The following is a 16131-nucleotide window of genomic DNA, read 5'->3' on the forward strand; positions in this document are numbered from 1 at the left end:
TCTCCTCTTTGTAATTATGTAAGTCTGGGCAGCGAGCTCGTTTGTCATAGATCGCTAGACCAGAAATAGTCCGAAGTTTTAATTTTTCCCCTACTTTTTCATTACACAGACATAAGCACAGTTGACACCATTGAGGTGCGGATGTTTACTTTCTACACAAGTTGTTTTTTTCCAGTTTCGTAATATAATAATATGTAAGTAATCTAGTACAGTTATTGCTACCTCAGCTGAGGTTACTAGAGTAGAATTGCTACGTTGAAAACACTGCTGCCTCTGAGGAAGGCGATGTTATAGAATAGACAATACTTTTTGTTTTGTTGCCTCAAAGGAAGATTAATTTGGAGAGGAGTAATGCAATTGTTCTTCTGCACTGGAGAAAGTTATGGCAGAATGAGTGATACTGTTGGCTGAGGTGAGTAAGCAATGTTCTTGCTACTCCAAGGTCAGATGTACAGAGAAGGTATGAACTGTGCTGCTCCCAGGGAAGATACTATGACAGAAAGGCATCATGGGCTATTAGCTCATGCTATCTATACAATGCAATTAATAGTCTGATAAAAAAAAACATAGTTACCCTTTTCTTGCGAAACAGAACTTTGTTAAATGTGGTTTCCCCAATTAGCCTGCTAGATTGCTAGCTAATGATGTGGCTATGTTAGCAAGATGGTTGCTATAATCAGAATACAGCAACAATACCTTTTGCTAATAGCACCTAGCCAGTTTGCTAGCTAACAAATCTTACCACCACCAGCTAGGCAGGTCAGTTAGTGAACAAGATATGAAATGTTCACTTTATTTGTGAGATTAGAAAAGAAACAACTTTCAAATGAGAAATACAATTATCTATTAAACCATAATCATGCAATAAATCACTAATCACATGCAATAAATGCTCACTCACCGTAATAGCAGACTGGTCAAATGTCCTCTCAGAGCATGCAGCATGTTTGAAATGTAAGCTCAGCCCTCACCATTAAGTCAACCAATCACATCATTCTCCCTTTGGAGGCAGAGCTGCCTCCAGAACAAGATTTATGACGAAAAACGCTAACCTGTGAGGGGCAAGCGTGTTCTGATAGACGAGACGTCAAGGAGTCCAAAGTGCTCTTTACTTTTCCATATAACAAAACGCATGTAATTTACAGTAGGCCTATCGACTATTTCACAGTTACATGGATGACATTGCATCATACCCCGGGTTGTTCTGAACAGAATGTTTGCCACTATGGTGAAGTAAATTAACAGTGGAAGACTCCATTCTTGGCACACCAAAAGCACTACCAAAAGTGTATCTCTCTGAAGTGCCTTGTGAAAGTAAGATTGTATTTTATATTTAGCTCAGGAATGGGCAACTTTGATGGGGGTGGGGACCACAAAAAATTATTATGTGCCTCAATGGCTTGCGGGTCTGCGTACCCACATCCATACCCACACATGCAGTCAGAGCCGGCCCTAGCCTTTTGGGGGCCCTAAGCAAAATCACCTTGCCAGCAAAACATTCTAGGGCCCCCCTCTTGACCACAAAGATAAACAAAATAAGTTTTAGAGCAGGGATGGGCAATTTGGATGGGGGTGGGTCCAACAAAACTCAGAACTTATTATGAGTGGCTCACTGGTCTGTGTACCCACATCCATACCCAGTCAGAGCCCTAGCCTTTTGGGGGCCCTATGCAATAAAAAAAAAAGTTTTAATTAACTTCTACTTGCTACGCATCCCGGATCCGGGAGCACCCCCCACAGTAAAAAAGCTGACTAGCATAGCCTAGCATAGCGCCACAAGTAAATACTAGCATCTAAATATCATTAAATCACAAGTCCAAGACACCAGATGAAAGATACAGATCTTGTGAATCCAGCCATCATTTCTGATTTTTTAAATGTTTTACAGGGAAGACACAATATGTAAATCTATTAGCTAACCACGATAGCAAAAGACACAACTTTTTTTTCCCACCATTTTTTTCCTGCATGGGTAGCTATCACAATTTCGACCAAATAAAGATATATATAGCCACTAACCAAGAAACAACTTCATAAGATGACAGTCTGATAACATATTTATTGTATAGCATATGTTTTTTTAGAAAAATGTGCATATTTCAGGTATAAATCACAGTTCTACATTGCAGCTGCAATCTGAAATAGTGCCGAAGCTGCCAGAATAATTACAGAGACCAACGTCAAATACCTAATTACTCATCTTAAAACATTTCTTAAAAATACACAGCGTACAGCAAATGAAAGCCCAACATCTTGTGAATCCAGCCAATATGTCAGATTTTTTAAGTGGTTTACAGCGAAAACACAATATAGCATTATATTAGCTTAGCACAATAGCCAGAAACACAAGCAATTTACCAGCAGCACAGGTTAGCGATCGTAACAATCCAGCAAAAGATATATAATTTTTGACTAACCTTGATATACTTCATCAGATAACAGTCCTGTAACATCATATTACACAATGCATATAGGTTTTGTTCRAAAATGTGCATATTTAGCAGCACAAATCGTGGTTATACAATGTGATCAGTGGCAACAGTTCATGCATTCTGGCCGGCGCCATCTTGGAAAGGCACCTAATCTAATCAATAAATAATCGTAAACTTGACAAAAAAATACAGGTTGTACAGCAAATGAAAGATGCATTAGTTATTAATGCAACCGCTGAGTTAGATTTTAAAATTAACGTTTCTAGACATACAGTGTGCGTTACAGCCAGACTAGTGCCGCAATAATGGCGGACAAATGCGTTTACATTTTTCCACATAAATACGGAATAACATCATAAATAGCTCTTACTTTTGGACGAGCTTCCATCAGAAACTTGGGCAAGTTGTCCTTTGTCCAAAAGAATCGTTGCTTGGTTGTAAAACGTCGTCTTCAACTTCGGAACTAGCAGCTAACAATAGCTATGTGGCCACAACATGCCCAAATCCTCAAAACGCAATACTAAGGAAATTCCGAAAATAGCAATATACTCGCATAAACTGATATAACTCGGTTTAAAATAACTTCGTTATGATGTTTCTAACACCTATATCGAATTAAATTACAGACGGATATATCTAAGGCCGATAACTGAGCGTTTCAAAATGCCATCCTGAGGTCTTGCTTTGCGCAATGACGAACGTCGAAAAGAGAGCTCCCTTCGTTCCTTGGCCTTTTATAAGGTCTGAGATCTACGTAGAAACTCCATTCCAATTCTCATTGGTTACTGACATCCAGGGGAAGGCGGGTGCAGTTCATGTCGACCCATAGGATACATACAGAGCTTTAAACTGATCTGAGAACAGAGCCTCGTTTTCAGACCTTCGCAGTTCCTGTCATGGATTTCGCTGCAGAAAGAGTTCTGGTTCACCCACAGACATAATTCAAACGGTTTTAGAAACTAGAGATTGTTTTCTATCCAATAGTAATAATAATATGCATATTGTACGAGCAAGAATTGAGTATGAGGCAGTTTAATTTGGAGACGATATTTTCCAAAGTGGAAACAGCACCCCCTATATTGAGAAAAGGTTTTAAGTTTTAGAGTTAATTTCCTACAGTTCTACACATTTTTCCATGAGGCGTAGAGAACATGTTGCAGTTTTAAAGCAAGCTTGCTGCAATTCTACATGTTTTGCCATAGGGTGGAGATAAATATTAGCTGTTTTTAATAAGATATCTGAGTGAGAGTGACAAACAAAATCAATGGGGGCCGGTGGGTAATTTGACCATGATTAATACAAGTTTAGATAGCTGGCCAGTTGACTAACTTAGCAGTCTAAGAAATGTTTCCTGACATGGGCTAATTGAGTGACTATCTGATGCACAACCACATTATTATTTTTTTTAACTACTATTCTAACTCTCAACAGAAGGTTGAGAGCCCGACTTAGTTCCATTGATTCAATATTAATTATTTTGGGAAATTGATCCACGGGCCTACACATGGGGGGCAGCCCACAGGCAACCAGTTGCCCATCCCTGACATAGCTAATCATGTTGCCAATAAAGTTAGATTTCAAATGACGCCCACCTGAGCCAGTTTGTGATTTGTAATGGAACRTTTTTTGGATTGTGTAAAATAAAACAGTGGGGATGGAGGGTCGTGTTCCAAACAACACACTTACAAGTGTGCTCGCTTCAGTTCCTTAACGGCACAGCAACAGAGCTAAAAAAAAGCACCTAATAGTTCTTTCCTTGAGTCATAAAAGTGTATTGAAATTACTGAGGAACTGTGCACACTTTGGAGAGGTGTGTGGCCACTTGGAGACATCCGTTGCCTTCTGTTCATTTACACGGCTTCTAACATACAGAAGAACAAAATACCTCACTCGCTCCCAGGAATGGCTAATTCTTGATATTCCTTTTGTTGCTACTGATCTAGGTAAAATGCCCTTTAGTTTTTACCCACCACATACATGGAACGAATTTCAGGACACAGATTAGATTTCCTAGTGCCTTCCGGTCACTTAAGGGCATTGGTGAGTGACCTGTTCACAGAGGAGTGTTTTTTAAAACTTTTATTGTCTTGTTGGGGTGGGAAATTGGGAAACTGTCTGATTGATTGTTATTACGATTATTATTTATTGATAGATTTCATATTTAATATGTGTATTCTTGTATTACAGGGCTCATTTGGAAAAAAGACATGTGTCTCAATATAACTCCCTTTAAATAAAGGTTGAATACAAATCAAAATAAATTGAAAAACCTTGACATAGTCGTAGGGACACGTGACATCAGGGTGGTCCTCGATGTCGAAGGTGTCGTCGAACTCCAGGCTGAGCAGGAATCCATCTTCCAGCTCGATGTGGTACAGGCAGTCAGAGCTTTTGGGGTAGGGGTTGGGGAAGTCGGAACTGGAAAGCACCCCCGACCGTTTCGTAAACACATTATCACTGCACTCCACTGGAACACACACACACACACACACACACACACACACACACACACACACACACACACACACACACACACACACACACACACACACCACACACACACACACACACAACACACACACAACACACACCACCACACACACACCACCACACACACACACACACTTAATCAATCAATACATTCTATGCACACACTAATAAAATAGGATTTATGATCATGTTTGATAAATACTCCACAAGTTCCATGAAAATCTACCCTACACACAACACACGGTAATAACCCATTTATAGACACAGTGCATAGAACACACACGTCTTATTTCCAGTGACAGTTTTGAACGTGAACCGACTGGAGCAGTAAGAGAAGATTATAGCATCTGCAACACATACTGTAACTCTCTGAAGTAAACAGACATTTTTCACATATCTTCAGCTGCTTCAATGTAAATATTTGTCATCAATCAGTGACAGCTATCAGTGAGATAGAAAGAGGGGAGTGAATGGATACAAAACAGACCTTTCTAACTATCACACAATCCACTCACGCATCCATGCACAAATGCATGTGAGTGGGCGCGCAGGAGTTTACCACATCAGTCATGGGTTTCATTAATAAGAGCATCAACGACATCGTCCCCACAGTGACAGTACGTACATATCCCAACCAGAAGCCATGGATTACAGGCAACATCCGCACTGACCTAATAAAATCTAATTGTATTTGTCACATGCGCCGAATACAACATGCTTACTTACAAGCCCTTACTTACAAGCCTTACATGCTTACTTACAAGCCACATATTTTTATTAACTGCATTGTTGGTTAAGTCAAAAATAAAAACAAATTGGTTAGTCGAGGTAATATGTACATGTAGGTAGAATTAAAGGTACTATGCATGGATAATAAACAGAGAGTAGCAGCAGTGTAAAAGAGGGGGTGGGGGGATGCCAATAGTCTGGGTAGCCATTTGATTAGCTATTAAGGAGTCTTATGGCTTGGGGGTAGAAGCTTTAAGAAGCATTTTGGAACTAAACTTGGCTCTCCGGTACCGCTTGCCATGCGGTAGCAGAGACAACAGTCTATGATCATGATGGTTGGAGTCTGACAATTTTTAGGGCCTTCCTCTTACACCACCTGGTATAGAGGTCCTGGTAGGCAGGAAGCTTGGTCCCAGTGATGTACTGGGCCGTACGCACGGCCCTCTGTAGTGCCTTGCGTTCAGAGCCGAGCAGTTGCCATACCAGGCAGATTGGCAACCAGTCAAGATGCTCTCGATGGTGCAGCTGTATAACTTTTTGAGGATCTGAGGACCCATGACAAATCTTTTCAGTCTCCCGAGTGGGAATAGGCTTGGACCATGTTAGTTTGTTGGTGATGTGGACACCAAGGAACTTGAAGCTCTTAACCTGCTCCACTACAGCCCTGTTGATGAGAATGGGGGCATGCTCAGTCCTTCTTTTCCTGTAGTCCACAATCATCTCCATTGTCTTGATCATGCTGAGGGAGAGGTTGTTATCCTGGCACCACACAGCCAGGTCTCTGACCTCCTTCCTATATACCGTCTCACCGTTGTCGGTGATCAGGCGTACCATTGTTGTGCCATCTGCAAACTTGATGGTGTTGGAGTCGTGCATGGCCATGCAGCGAGTACAGGGAGTACAGGAGGGGACTGAGCACGCACCCTTGAAGGGCCTCCGTGTTGAGGATCAGCGTGGCAGATGTGTTGTTACCTACCCTTACCACCTGGGGGCGGCCTGTCAGGAAGTCCAGGATCCAGTTGCAGAGGGAGGTGTTTCGTCCCAGTACCTTAGCTTAGTGTTGAGTTTTGAGGGCACTATGGTGTTGAACACTGAGCTGTAGTAAATGAATATCATTCTCACATAGGCATTCCTTTTGTCCAGGTGGGAAAAGGGCAGTGTGGAGTGCAATAGAGATTGCATCATCTGTGGATCTGTTGGGGCAGTATGCAAATTGGGGTTGGTCTTAGGGTTTTTGAGATAATGGTGTTAATGTGAGCCATGACCAGCCTTTCAAAGCACTTCATGGCTGCAGACGTGAGTGCTACGGGTCGGCAGTAATTTAGGCAGGTTACCTCAATGTTCTTGTGCACAGGGACTATGGTTGTCTGCTTGAAACATGTTGGTATTACAGACTCAGTCAGGGACAGGTTGAAAATGTTAGTGAAAACACTTGCCAGTTGGTCAGCGCATGCTCGGAGTACAAGTCCTGGTAATCCGTCTGGCCCTGCGGCCTTGTGAATGTTGACCTGTTTAAAAGCTCTTACTGTTACACCCTGATCTGTTACACCTGTCTTTGTGCTTGTCTCCACCCCCCACCAGGTGTCTCTCATCTCCCCTCATTATCTCCTGTGTATTTATACCTATGTTCTCTTTCTGTTGCCAATTCGTTTTGTTCGTCAAGCCTACCAGTGTTTTTCTCCTTGCTCCTGTCTTTTTTATAGTTCCTGTTTTCTAGTTTTCCCGGTTTTGACCATTCTGCCTGCCCTGACCCTGAGCCTGCCTGCAGTCCTGTACCTTGCCCCACCACCCAGGATTACTGACCTCTGCCTGCCCTTGACCTGTCATTTTGCCTGCCCCCTGTTCTAGTTATAAAATGTTGTTACTTTGACACTGTCTGCATCTGGGTCTTCCCTAAAACGTGATACTTACTTACATCGGCTATGGAGAGCGTGATCACAGTTGTTCGGAACAGCTGATGCTCTCATGCATTTTTCAGTGTTGCTTGCCTTGAAGTGAGCATTGAAGACATTTAGCTTGTCTGGAAGGCTCGTGTCACTGGACAGCTAGCGGCTTTGCTTCCCTTTGTTGTCTGTAATAGTTTGCAAGCCCTGCCACATCCGACGAGCGTCGGAGCCGGTCTAGTACGATTCAATCTTAGTTCGTCGGAGGGCATAGCGGGATTTCTTATAAGCTTCCGGGTTAGAGTCCCGCTCCTTGAAAGTGGCAGCTCTACCCTTTAGCTCAGTGCGGATGTTGCCTATAATCTATAGCTTCTGGTTGGGGTATATACGTACAGTCACTGTGAGACGATGCCATCGATGCACCTAAAGGCTAGAGCTACCGCTTTCAAGGAACTGGAACTAATCCGGACGCTTATGAGAAATCCCACTATGCCCTATGACGAACCATCAGACAGGCAAAGCGTCAATAAAGGACCAAGATTGAATCTTACTAAACCGGATCTGACACTCATCAGTTGTGGCAGGGCTTGCAAACTATCACGGATTACAAAGGGAAACCCAGCAGTGAGTTGGCCAGTGACGCAAACCTATCTAAAACGAAATACCGTGTATGCTTGCTTTGAGGCTAGCAACACTGAAGTATGCATTAGAGCACCAGCTGTTCCGGACGATTGTGTGATCACTCTCCGTAGCCGATGTAAGACCATTAAACAGGTTAACATTCACAAGGCCGCAGGGCCAGCTGGCAAATGTCTTCACTGACATTTTCATCCTCTACCTGACCCAGTCTGTGATACCTAAATGTTTCAAGCAGACCACCATAGTCCCTGTGCCCAAGAACACCAAGGTAACCTGTCTAAATGACTATCGCCCTGCAGCACTCAAATCTGTAGCCATGAAATGCTTTGAAAGGCTGGTCATGGCTCACAACATGCTAGTAAGACAAAGGAGCTGATCGTGGACTACAAGAAAAGGAGGGCCGAGCACGCCCACATCCATATCAAAAACTTCTACAGCTGCACCATTGAGACCATCTTGATTGGCTGCATCACCACTTGGTATGGTAAATGCTTGGCATCCGACAGCAAGGCGCTACAGAGGATAGTGCGTACGGCCCATTACACCACTGGGGTTGTGGTCCCAGCCAGACCAGGCGGTGTCCAAGACTCCAGCCACCCAAGTCATACCGTTCTTTCTGGTACTGCACGGCAAGCGGTACAGATGCACCAAGTCTGGAACCAACAGGACCCTGAACAGCTTCTACCCCAAACCAAAAGACTCCTAAATAGTTAACCAATAGCTACCCGGACTATCTGCATTTGATGAGTCTTTTGACTCATCAAATGCGCTGCTGTTACTGTTTGTTTATCCTGTTGCTTAGTCACTTTATTCCTACCTACAGTATATGTACATATCTACAGTGGGGCAAAAAAGTATTTAGTCAGCCACCAATTGTGCAAGTTCTCCCACATAAAAAGATGAGAGAGGCCTGTAATTTTCATCATAGGTACACTTCAACTATGACAGACAAAAATAGAAAAAAAAATCCAGAAAATCACATTGTAGGATTTTTTATGAATTTATTTGCAAATTATGGTGGAAAATAAGTATTTGGTCAATAACAAAAGTTTATCTCAATACTTTGTTATATACCCTTTGTTGGCAATGACAGAGGTCAAACGTTTTCTGTAAGTCTTCACAAGTTCACACACTGTTGCTGGTATTTTGGCCCATTCCTCCATGCAGATCTCCTCTAGAGCATGATGTTTTGGGCTGTTGCTGGCAACATGGACTTTCAACTCCCTCCAAAGATTTCTATGGGGTTGAGATCTGGAGACTGGCTAGGCCACTCCAGGACCTTGAAATGCTTCTTACGAAGCCACTCCTTCGTTGCCCGGCGCGTGTGTTTGGGATCATTGTCATGCTGAAAGACCCAGCCACGTTTCATCTTCAATGCCCTTGCTGATGGAAGGAGGTTTTCACTCAAAATCTCACGATACATGGCCCCATTCATCTTTTCCTTTACACGGATCAGTCGTCCTGGTGCCTTTGCAGAAAAACAGCCCCAAAGCATGATGTTTCCACCCCCATGCTTCACAGTAGGTATGGTGTTCTTGGATGCAACTCAGCATTCTTGTCCTCCAAACACAACGAGTTGATTTTTACCAAAAAAATTATATTTTGGTTTCATCTGACCATATGACATTCTCCCAATCTTCTTCTGATCATCCAAATGCTCTCTAGCAAACTTCAGACGGGCCTGGACATGTACTGGCTTAAGCAGGGGACACGTCTCGCACTGCAGGATTTGAGTCCCTGGCGGCGTAGTGTTACTGATGGTAGGCTTTGTTACTTGGTCCCAGCTCTCTGCAGTCATTCACTAGGTCCCCCCGTGTGGTTCTGGATTTTTGCTCACCGTTCTTGTGATCATTTGACCCCACGGGGTGAGATCTTGCGTGGAGCCCCAGATCGAGGGAGATCATCAGTGGTCTTGTATGTCTTCCATTTCCTAATAATTGCTCCCACAGTTGATTTCTTCAAACCAAGCTGCTTACCTATTGCAGATTCAGTCTTCCCAGCCTGTGCAGGTCTACAATATTGTTTCTGGTGTCCTTTGACAGCTCTTTGGTCTTGGCCATAGTGGATTTGGAGTGTGACTGTTTGAGGTTGTGGACAGGTATCTTTTATACTGATAACAAGTTCAAACAGGTGCCATAAACAGGTAACGAGTTGAGGACAGAAGAGCCTCTTAAAGAAGAAGTTACAGGTCTTGAGAGCCAGAAATCTTGCTTGTTTGTAGGTGACCAAATACTTATTTTCCAACATAATTTGCAAATAAATTCATAAAAAATCCTACAATGTGATTTTCTGGATTTTTGTTTCTCATTTTGTCTGTCATAGTTGAAGTGTACCTATGATGAAAATTACAGGCCTCTCTCATCTTTTTAAGTGTGCGAACTTGCACAATTGGTGGCTGACTAAATACTTTTTTCCCCCATGTACCTCAATTATCTCGTACTCCTGCACATCGACTCAATACTGGTACCCCTGTATATAGCCAAGTTATCCTTACTAGGTGGCATGAGCCAGTAGCCTAGCGGCAGGTAGCCTAGCGGCAGGTAGCCTAGCGGTTAAGAGCGTTGGCATTAATTGAAAGGTTGCTGGTTCGTATCCCCAAGCTGACTAGGTGAAAAAAATCTCTGCGACGTTGAGCAAGGCACTTAACTCTTTGTCTTCCCACAACTGTTTTTAATAATACAACAAACACAATATACCCAAACGATATATTACAGTACCAGTCAAAAGTTTGGACACACCTACTCATTCAGGTTTTCTTTATTTACTATTTTCTACATTGTAGAATAGTAAAGACAAACACTTGGAAATAACACAAATGGAATCATGTAAACTCAGCAAAAAAGAAACGTCCTCTCACTGTCAACTGCGTTTATTTTCAGCAAACTTAACATATGATAAAACGGTGGCGGAAGAAATGGCAGCATTTTACGGGCCCCCACCAATTGTGCTATTATGTGTTTTTTTTCGCGTTATTTGTAACTTATTTTGTACATTGTAACGACTGTCTTCGTGGTGAAAGAGAGGAGGACCAAGATGCAGCGTGAATATCATCCATATTTAATGGAAATACTTAAACACCGAACAAAACAACAAACCGACAAAAAGGAACGAAGACGATACAATCCCGTAACGTGAACACTAACACAGGAAACACTGGAACAGGAACAATCACCCACAAACAAACAGTGAAAACAGGCTACCTTAAATGTTCCCAATCAGAGACAATGACAAACACCTGCCTCTGATTGAGAACCATATTAGGCCAAACAACAAACCCAACATAGAAACACAAAACATAGAATGCTCACCCAGCTCACGTCCTGACCAACTAAACAAAGACTAAACAAAGGAAATAATGTCAGGAACCTTGACATACATAATGTTTCTGCAACCATATCTTACGGCAAAAAAGAGCTTCTGGATATCAGGACAGCAATCACTCACCTCTGATTAGACAAAGATTTTTTCTATAACAAAGACGACGCACGCACAAGACATTCTCCAAACACCCCACAGGACCGACATCCCCGTTACTTGCAAGAGGAAGCGAAGCAGGTACAGAGGACAAAGAGCCGGATGCCTGGTCAGGACCCGGTGAAGGCGACTGGGAAAGCTGCCGTTACCGTCAATACTACTCGCCAACGTGCAATCATTGGACAATAAATTAGAAAAGATACGATCGCGAATATCCTACAAACGGGACATCAAAAACTGAAAATATCCTATGTTTCACGGAATCGTGGATGAATGACGACATGGATATTCAGCTAGCGGGATATACGCTGCACCAGCAAGATAGAACAGCACACTCCGGTAAGACTGTCTGTGCATATTTGTAAACAACAGCTGGTGCACGAAATCTAAGGAAGTCTCTAGATTTGCTCGCCTGAAGTAGAGCATATCGTGATAAATTGCAGGCCACACTACTTACCTAGAGAGTTTAAAGCTATACTTTTCGTGGCTGTTTATTTACCACCACAGACAGATTCTGGCACTAAGAGCGCACTCAGTCAGCTGTATAGGGAAATAAGCAAACAGGAAACCACTCACCCAGAGGCGGCGCTCCTAGTGGCCGGAGACTTTAATGCAGGGAAACTTAAATCAGTTCTACCAAATCCTAATCAACATGTTAAATGTGCAACCAGAGGGAAAAATTCTAGATCACCTGTACTCCACACACAGAGACGCGTACAAAGCTCTCCCTCGCCCTCCATTTGGTAAATCCGACCACAACTCTATCCNATCACCTGTACTCCACACACAGAGACGCGTACAAAGCTCTCCCTCGCCCTCCATTTGGTAAATCCGACCACAACTCTATCCTCCTGATTCCTGCTTACAAGCAAAAATTAAAGCAGGAAGCACCAGTGACTCGGTCTATAAAAGAGTGGTCAGATGAAGCAGATGCTAAACTACAGGACTGTTTTGCTATCACAGACTGGAACATGTTCCGGGATTCTTCCGATGGCATTGAGGAGTACACCACATCAGTCACTGGCTTTATCAATAAGTGCATCGAGGACGTCATCCCCACAGTGACTGTACGTACATACCCCAACCAGAAGCCATGGATTACAGGCAACATTCGCACTGAGCTAAAGGGTAGAGCTGCCTCTTTCAAGGTGCAGGACTCTAACCCGGAAGCTTACAAGAAATCCTGCTATGCCCTGCGATGAACCATCAAACAGGCAAAGTGTCAATACAGGGCTAAGACTGAATCCTACTACACCGGCTCCGATTGGCGTCTTATGTGGCAGGGCTTGCAAACTATTACAGACTACAAAGGGAAGCACAGCTGCAAGCTGCCCAGTGACACAAGCCTACCAGACGAGCTAAATCACTTCTGTGCTCGCTTCGAGGCAAGCAACACTGAGGCATGCATGAGAGCATCAGCTGTTCCGGACGACTGTGTGACCACGCTCTCCGTAGCCAACGCGAGTAAGAACTATAAACAGTTCAACATACACAAGGCTGCGGGGCCAGACGGATTACCAGGACGTGTGCTCCGGGCATGTGCTGACCAACTGGCAGTTGTTTTCACTGACATTTTCAACATGTCCCTGATTGAGTCTGTAATACCAACATGTTTCAAGCAGACCACCATAGTCCCTGTGCCCAAGAACACAAAGGCAACCTGCCTAAATGACTACAGTCCCGTAACACTCACATCCATAGCCATGAAGTACTTTGAAAGGTTGGTAATGGCTCACATCAACACCATTATCCCAGAAACCCTAGACCCACTCCAATTTGCATACCGCCCCAACAGAACCACAGATGATGCAATCTCTATTACACTCCACACTGCCCTTTCCCACCTGGACAAAAGGAACACTTATGTGAGAATGCTATTCATTGACTACAGCTCAGCGTTCAACACCATAGTACCCTCAAAGTTCATCACTAAGCTAAGGATCCTGGGACTAAACACTCCCTCTGCAACTGGATCCTGGACTTCCTGACGGGCCTCCCCCAGGAGGTGAGGGTAGGTAGCAACACATCTGCCACACTGATCCTCAACACTGCAGCTCCACAGGGGTGCGTGCTCAGTCCTCTCCTGTACTCCCTGTTCACCCACGACTAAATGGCCAGGCACGACTCCAACACCATCATTAAGTTTGCAGATGACACAACAGTGGTAGGCCTGATCACCGACAACGACAAGACAGCCTATAGGGAGGAGGTCAGAGACCTGGCCGTGTGGTGCCAGAATAACAACCTATCCCTCAACGTAGCCAAGACTAAGGAGATGATTGTGGACTACAGGAAAAGGAGTACCGAGCACGCCCCCATTCTCATCGACGGGGCTGTAGTGGAGCAGGTTAAGAGCTTCAAGTTCCTCAGTGTCCACATAAACAACAAACTAGAATGGTCCAAACACACCAAGACAGTTGTGAAGAGGGCACAACAAAGCCTATTTCCCCTCAGGAAACTAAAATGATTTGGCATGGGTCCTGAGATCCTCAAAAGGTTCTACAGCTGCAACATCGAGAGCATCCTGACTGGTTGCATCACTGCCTGGTACGACAATTGCTTGGTCTCTGACCGCACGGCACTACAGAGGGTAGTGCGTATGGCCCAGTACATCACTGGGGCTAAGCTGCCTGCCATCCAGGACCTCTACACCAGGCGGTGTCAGAGGAAGGCCCTAAAAATTGTCAAAGACCTCAGCCACCCCAGTCACAGACTGTTCTCGCTACTACCGCATGGCGGTACCAGAGTGACAAGTCGAGGACAAAAAGGCTTCTCAACAGTTCTAATCCCCAAGCCATAAGACTCCTGAACAGGTAATCAAATGGCTACCCGAACTATTTGCATTGTGCGCCCCCCAAACCCCCCCAAACCCTCGTTTTACGCTGCTGCTACTCTCTGTTTATCATATATGCATAGTCACTTAAACTATACATTCATGTACATACTACCTCAATTGGGCCGACCAACCAGTGCTCCCGCACATTGGCTAACCGGGCTATCTGCATTGTGTCCTGCCACCCACCACCCGCCAACCCCTCTTTTACGCTACTGCTACTCTCTGTTCATCATATATGCATAGTCACTTTAACCATATCTACATGTACATACTACCTCAATCTGCCTGACTAACCGGTGTCTGTATGTAGCCTCGCTACTTTTATAGCCCCTGTCTATGTACTGTTGTTTTATTTCTTTACTTACCTATTGTTCACCTTTTTTGCACTATTGGTTAGAGCCTGTAAGTAAGCATTTCACTGTAAGGTCTACCTACACCTGTTGTATTCGGCGCACGTGACAAATAAACTTTGATTTGATGTGTAAATATTTGTATGAACATAACAAGATTCAACAACTCAGACATAAACTGAACAAGTTCCACAGACATGTGACTAACATAAATTGAATAATATGTCCCTGAACAAAGGGTGGGTCAAAATCAAAAGTAACAGTCAGTATCTGGTGTGGCCACCAGCTACATTAAGAACTGCAGTGCATCTTCACCTCATGGACCGCACGAGATGTGCCAGTTCTTGCTGTGAGATGTTACCCCACTCTTCCACCAAGGCACTTGTAAGATCCCGGACATTTCTGGGGGGAATGGCCCTAGCCCTCAACCTCTGATCCATCAGGTCCCAGACGTGCTCCATGGGATTGAAATCTGTGCTCTTCGCTGGCCATGGCAGAACACTGACATTCCTGTTATGCAGGAAATCACGCACAGAACGAGCTGTATGGCTGGTGGCAATGTCAGGATGAGCCTGCAGGAAGGGTACCACATGAGGGAGGAGGATGTMTTCCCTGTAACGCACAGCGTTGAGATTGGCTGAAATGAAAACAAGCTCAGTCCGATGACGCTGTGACACACCACCCCAGACCATGACGGACCCTCCACCTCCAAATCGATCCCGCTCCAGAGTACAGGCCTCAGTGTAACGCTCATTCCTTCGACGATAAACGCAAATCCGACCATCACTCCTGGTAAGACAAAACCGTGACCCGTCCAACGACGGTGGGTTTGTGCCCATAGGCGACGTTGTTGCCGGTGATGTCTGGTGAGGACCTGCCTTACAACAGGCCTACAAGCCCTCAGTCCAGCCTCTCTCAGCCTATTGCGGACAGTCTGAGCACTGATGGAGGGATTGTGCGTTCCTGGTGTAACTCGGGCAGTTGTTGTTGCCATCCTGTACCTGTCCCGCAGGTGTGATGTTCCGATGTACCAATCCTGTGCAGGTGTTGTTACACATGATCTGCCACTGCGAGGACGATCAGCTGTCCGTCCTGTCTCCCTGTAGCACTGTCTTAGGCGTCTCACAGTATGGACTTTGCAATGTATTGCCCTGGCCACATCTGCAGTCCTCATGCCTCCTTGCAGCATGCCTAAGGCATGTTCACGCAGATGAGCAGGGACCCTGGGCATCTTTCTTTTGGTGTTTTTCAGAGTCAGTAGAAAGGTCTCTTTAGTGTCCTAAGTTTTCATATCTGTG

The 16131-nt window shown here is 44.3% G+C and overlaps 1 protein-coding gene across 3 annotated transcripts in view; it reads right to left on the minus strand.

The window, feature by feature from the left end:
• The window catches only part of masp1 (MBL associated serine protease 1), a 55140-nt gene that overhangs the window by 29446 nt on the left and 9563 nt on the right, over nucleotides 1–16131 (minus strand). For all 3 annotated transcript variants that reach the window (XM_023982730.1, XM_023982729.1, XM_070438561.1), the window contains exon 5: nucleotides 4703–4899. In XM_023982730.1, the coding sequence (XP_023838498.1) occupies nucleotides 4703–4899 (197 nt within the window). The remainder of the gene's footprint in view (nucleotides 1–4702; nucleotides 4900–16131) is intronic.

Source organism: Salvelinus sp. IW2-2015, linkage group LG4p (genome assembly GCF_002910315.2).
Source record: "Salvelinus sp. IW2-2015 linkage group LG4p, ASM291031v2, whole genome shotgun sequence".
NCBI lineage: Eukaryota > Metazoa > Chordata > Actinopteri > Salmoniformes > Salmonidae > Salvelinus > Salvelinus sp. IW2-2015.